At 43.5% G+C, this 6,000-nt stretch overlaps 1 protein-coding gene across 4 annotated transcripts in view; it reads right to left on the bottom strand.

Moving 5' to 3' along the window:
• Nucleotides 1-3,788: 3,788 nt before the first annotated feature.
• The window catches only part of zmiz2 (zinc finger, MIZ-type containing 2), a 70,168-nt gene continuing 67,956 nt past the window's right edge, over nt 3,789-6,000 (bottom strand). For all 4 annotated transcript variants that reach the window (XM_056283324.1, XM_056283340.1, XM_056283332.1 and 1 more), the window contains one exon: nt 3,789-4,230. In XM_056283324.1, coding sequence (XP_056139299.1) covers nt 4,123-4,230 — 108 coding nt within the window. In that variant the 3' untranslated portion in view covers nt 3,789-4,122. The remainder of the gene's footprint in view (nt 4,231-6,000) is intronic.

Here is a 6,000-nt window from a genome sequence, read left to right as displayed (position 1 = left end):
TCTAGAAACTCATGGGCCGTGAATGGTGAGCTGCTTTTTAGTAAGTTTAGATACAGTGTCAAAGAGAAATCTGGGGTTATGTTTATTAATATTGATTAAGTGAGAGAGATACAATGTTTTGCAGTAGATAAAGCACGCTTGTATTTCAATAAACACTCGTGCCATGATAGGTAAAAAACTTCCCATTTTGGATTTTCGCCATTTACGTTCCAGTCTCCTGCAGGTCCGCTTAAGAGCACGTGTCTCGTTGTTAAACCAGGGTGTAGGCCTCTTTAGTCGCCTAGCTCTGGTAGTGAGAGGTGCAACTGAATCGAGGAGACTAGAGAGGGCCACAATTACATCTGTGCTGACATTAACTGGACAGGCCAATAAAGCTTCAGATTTGATGAGAAAATGATCTGACACAGCAGATGTGGTTGGCAAGACATTCAGATTAGAAACAGCTATTCCTTCAGATAAAACCAAATCAAGGAGTTGAATCAAGTGCAACTGGACTTGGTATCTATCCGTGAAGACATTTCGCCTCTCCTCCAAGAGGCTTCCTCAGTTCGTGCCTTTCTGACTAGACCAAGCTAGTCTGACTGGCTGCTGATGAGACTCAGAATTTATCCTCTAGGAGTCGTTGTCAGAGCTATTGATGTCCATGGCTCTTTGTGTCCCGATGTTTATCAACGACTCCTAGAGGATAAATTCTGAGTCTCATCACCAGCCAGTCAGACCAGCTTCGTCTAGTCAGAAAGGCACGAACTGAGGAAGCCTCTTGGATGAGAGGCGAAACGTCTTCACGGATATATACCAAGTCCAGTTGCACTTGATTCAACTCCTTTGGATAACCATGACCTGGACGAATGAGAACATTCACAGACAAATCAAGGGTGTTACACTGCAATGAGTCGACTCTTGAACAAACATGAATCCAAAAGTATCAACGAGTGCCAAAAAGGCTTTACTTAGAGGACCAGCAGCCTTATTCAGATGAATACTGAAAGTTGTTGCTGCTGGGCTGGTACATTGCAAACAGAGGGGCAGCATAATAGTTTAGTGTCCTGAGCAGCAGAGGTGCATGCTCGGGTCCTGTGGCTCCTGTGGGCTGCGGTGTGTTGATGTACTTGTGTAAAGGGGGAGTAGTTGTCCTGTTTTGCAGTTTGTTTGAACCAATGAGTCGTTTATGGTTTCCTGGCAACCTCAGAAAATGTTCTTTTGTGATTGCAGCAACATTTCTTAGGCAACTCCTCAGTTGCTGCTCCCAAAACGTTGCCTCTTGGTATCTACTGTGTTTATCTTCATTATATATATATATATATATATATATATATATATATATATATATATATATATATATATATATATACCAAGCGTAAAAATGTATAAGGAGCTGTAAAGCAGATACTGCTGTTATGAGCCTGCAGAGTGATGATTCTGACAAGGCTAGGCCCTGGCGGTACAGTCAACACATCCAGAGGACAGCTACATGCCCTCTGCACAATATGTCCCACATGGACAAGGAATCTCAAAGGGGTTTTCATCTCTGGTAACGCTAAGGTTCTCCACTGCATTACTCTTCCAATTACGTAACCCGGTAACTAACCAGTTACTTGTAACAGCAGTAACGTAGCAATATAAGAAGTTACTTTTAAATGTAACGTTCCCCAACACTGGTCATGACTTTCAAGAAGCCCAAACAATACAATTTGAATAAGGGGAAAACAGATGAATATTGTTCTCTGTGATGTCACAATGCTTCTCATTAGCATCACATAATTTACTCTTAAGCCTTGACAAACAAGTGAGTGATTAATAAACGGTGGCCTTTACCCCTTTGTGCTCCATTAGACTGTAGAAAACATGGACAGGTGTGAAAATGAAGGACAGCCGGCGGCTCCGCTCCACCTGCCTTTCCATCTTGTGTTTATTAAATTAAAAAGGTTATCATCGTTATTATTACTGTTAGCTTCATTACTAAATCATACAGATTGATAAGACTGTTTTTTTTCCAGAGGCCACCTCACTGGCGGCACATCGACTTACATCACAACCGTCTGGACTGAACTTTAACATACCGTCTGTCAGTTTACAACATACATACATATCAATGAGCAAGATGATGGTGTGACGATGAAGATAATCTGTCAGTAATCATTACACACAGTGGCCGTGGTTTGTCAAACCGCTGGGAGGTCCTGGTCTGAAGGAATGTAGGTGACCTTGTCTGTCAGTAACTTTTCTATTTAACAATTTCCAACAGTCGTGTTGACTTGGTGTCTTGTAGCCTCACCATGCAATTCACACCAATGTTGTTCTGGTCTTGAAACGCTGGCCCATTCATCCTCATCTTCAGATTAGGAACAAGGCTGAAGGTATGGAGGGGCGATTTTCCAGACGATGCAGACAGACGATGCCCTCAGGAACAGGTGTCAAAATGGAAAAGTCCATTTCAACGAGCTTTGGATTACACCGTCAACCCCAAAACGCCCCATCTGGGAATGTTGCACGTCCTGAACACTGCCTGTATGTGAGGTCAGAGGTCGCTTGGACTGTCAGCCAACCAGAGAACTGATGTGAGATCAGCTCCAGTCACTGGCTATGACTTCTGAGGGTTTTGTTCGGTTTGAATCAGACACTCAGTCCTCACTTGGGAATCTGGGAATAGCTTTTCCATGGTGCTAAATTAACGACCAACACTCTCCAGATCATGGAAAACTGACCAGGGCTGCGTCGGGACTTCCATGTCAGTCAAACTCCTTTTAAAGCTGATTTAACTAAATGAATTGTGGGTTGGGGCTTTAAATCAGAGCCAAATTCCATGAGCTGACCCGGAGTCGTGAAAGAAAGCTGCTCAAGTGAAAACAGAGCACGTTAACGTATGTCCTCCTGGTTATTCACAGAACTCCCCACAGATAGCATCAAGGTGATGAGACAGAATGGACCAGACGCCACTCGGTTCTGGATTCTAGTTCATCTTACCCTGACTGGCATGACAACTACTGACTCCAAAACCAGGAAGCCGTGAGGGACTTGCTGGTTTGCACAACTGATGGAGACGGGTGGGACCGCCAGCAGGTTTGGAGAAACGTTAGTTTTCTCACGACTTGGTTTACTTTACAGCCAATTCCTTTCACGTTGACTTTGGCCTGCTTGCACATCACTTGAGCGCCAGACTGATGATGTCTTTCAGAGATGACCTTCCACAATGCTGACGCTGAGCTACAGCAACATAAGAGGGACAGGTGGACTACAGGTGTGCCCTTCTGAAGATGGCATGACATAACACAGTATGACATCACACGTTACTATTCTTTAAGTATGATCAACCTTTCACATTCACTGAGCTGGATCTTAAATGGGGGACAGTGTAGTCCTTTGATGGGACAGTGTAGTCCTTCAGGCCAGTCTGAGTGTAGTTCGATGGGACAGTGTAGTCCTTCAGGCCAGTCTGAGTGTAGTTCGATGGGACAGTGCAGTCCTTCAGGCCAGTCTGATTGTAGTTCGATGGGACAGTGTAGTCCTTCAGGCCAGTCTGAGTGTAGTTCGATGGGACAGTGCAGTCCTTCAGGCCAGACTCGTTTAAAATTGCACTACAATACTCGTCATACAAGAAGCCAAGTCAGATCCAGTTCGACATCTTGATGGGGCTCAGACTTATCAACAAGTGTCGTCATCACACGGGGACCCATCCTGAGTCTGGGACCACAGCTGGAGAAACGCTGCCGGAGGCAGCGAGGAGGGGTACAGGAGCGGCAGACTCCAACAGGGAGTTCAGGATGAAGAACCAATACATGTTTTATAGATAAAAAAAAAAAAAAAACAATAAAATGAAGTTACCATCAATTTCATAGTCAGACATCAAAGGTTTTCATATTTAAAAGTTGTCTTTTTTCCTCAGAACTGCGGTCTGTTCACTCCGTCCATGTTGGAGACAGACGTTTTATTTTACAGTAAGTCTCTTCTCCCCAGCCCTCTGTGGGATACTGTTTTCTTCAATAGCTATGTTAGCATATCCACACGTGTGTGTGTGTGTGTGTGTGTGTGTGTCATGGAAGTGTGTGTCCACATTTCCAGATGAGCGTGTGCAAGCTGTTTGTATGTGTATGTGTGTGTGTGTGTGTGTGTGTGTGTGTTGGTTCAGTTATTCTCAAACAGGGACAGCAGGTCGTCATTGTTGTTATTAGGGTGGTCCGGGGGCCCGAGGTAGGACAGAAGCTCATCTGGGTTGGTCAATTCTGGAAGCAGCTACAAAAACACAACACATTAGTGAGAATAGTAATAATAATAATAGTGATAATAATAATAGTAATAATAATAATATAATAATAGCAATAACAATAATAATAGTAGTAATAATAGTAATAATAATAGTAATATATAATAGTAACAATAATAATAGTAGTAATGATAATAATAGTAATAATAATAGTAGTAATAGTAGTAATAATAATATTAATAATAGTAATATATAATAATAATAGTAACAATAACAACAACAATAATATAGCAGTAGTAGTAATAATAATAATAAGAATAGTAATAATAGTAAATCATAATAATTTCAGTAGTACTGGCAAAGGAAAAGAGGAAGGGCAAAGAGGAGGTTTATGGATGTGGTGAGGGAGGGCATGCAGGTGGCTGGTGTAACAGAGGAAGATGCAGAGGACAGGAAGAGATGTAAACAGATGATCCGCTGTGGCGACCCCCTCTTTTTTTTGTGATTCCCACCCCCCCTTTTTTTCTCCCCAATTGTACTTGGCCAATTACCCCACTCTTCCGAGCCATCCCGGTCTCTGCTCCACCCCCTCTGCTGATCCGGGGAGGGCTGCAGACTACCACATGCCTCCTCCCATACATGTGGAGTCGCCAGCCGCTTCTTTTCACCTGACAGTGAGGAGTTTCACCAGGGGGACGTAGCGCGTGGGAGGGTCACACTGTTTCCCCCAGTTCCCCCTCCCTCTGGAACAGGTGCCCCGACCAACCAGAGGAGGCGCTAGTGCAGCAACCAGTGACATACCCACATGCAGCTTCCCACCCGCAGACATGGCCAATTGTGTCTGTAGGGACGCCCGACCAAGCCGGAGGCAACACGGGGATTCAAACCAGTGATCCCTGTGTTGGTAGGCAACGGAATAGACCACCATGCTACCCAGAAGTCCCTGCTGTGGCGACTCCTAATGGGAGCAGCCGAAAGTAGTAGTAGTAGTAGCAGCAGTAACAGTAGCAATTGTATGAATAGTATAAGTAGTTTTGGTGGTGGTGGTAGTAGTAGTTGCAGTAGTAGCAGCAGTAATAGTAGCAATTGTATGAACAGTATAAGTAGTTTTGGTGGTGGTGGTGGTAGTAGTAGTAGCAGCAGCAGTAGTAGTAGTAGTAGTAGCAGCAGCAGTAATAGTAGCACTTGTATGAATAGTGTAAGTAGTATTGGTGGTGGTAGCAGCAGTAGTAGTAGTAGCAGGAGCAATAATAGTAGCACTTGTATGAATAGTATAAGTAGTATTGGTGGTGGTAGCAGCAGTAGTAGTAGTAGTAGCAGCAGTAGCAGTAGTAGCACTTGTATGAATAGTATAAGTAGTATTGGTGGTGGTGGTAGCAGTAGTAGTAGTAGTAGTAGCAGCAGCAGTAATAGTAGCACTTGTATGAATAGTATAAGTAGTATTGGTGGTGGTAGCAGCAGTAGTAGTAGTAGCAGGAGCAGTAATAGTAGCACTTGTATGAATAGTATAAGTAGTATTGGTGGTGGTAGCAGCAGCAGTAGTAGTAGTAGTAGTAGTAGTAGCAGCAGTAGCAGTAGCAGTAGTAAGTAGCAGTAGTGGTAATAATAGCAGTTATGTTGGCCATCTAGAAACAGAGCTACATTCGCCAGCTGTACTCATGTTAAGTTGCTGTGGATGAGAAACTCTTCATGACTAGAACGACAAAGTCAAGTTTTACTGCTCGTTCTTTCTTTATTCATTGTCTCAGAAAAAGAGATGTTTTTTGTTTTTCTCAGGAACAGAGGGATCATGGGAGATT

Source organism: Lampris incognitus, chromosome 1, assembly GCF_029633865.1.
Source record: "Lampris incognitus isolate fLamInc1 chromosome 1, fLamInc1.hap2, whole genome shotgun sequence".
Lineage (NCBI taxonomy): Eukaryota > Metazoa > Chordata > Actinopteri > Lampriformes > Lampridae > Lampris > Lampris incognitus.
Note: the sequence above shows the minus strand (reverse complement) of the source record. Positions and strands in the feature narration are given on the sequence as shown.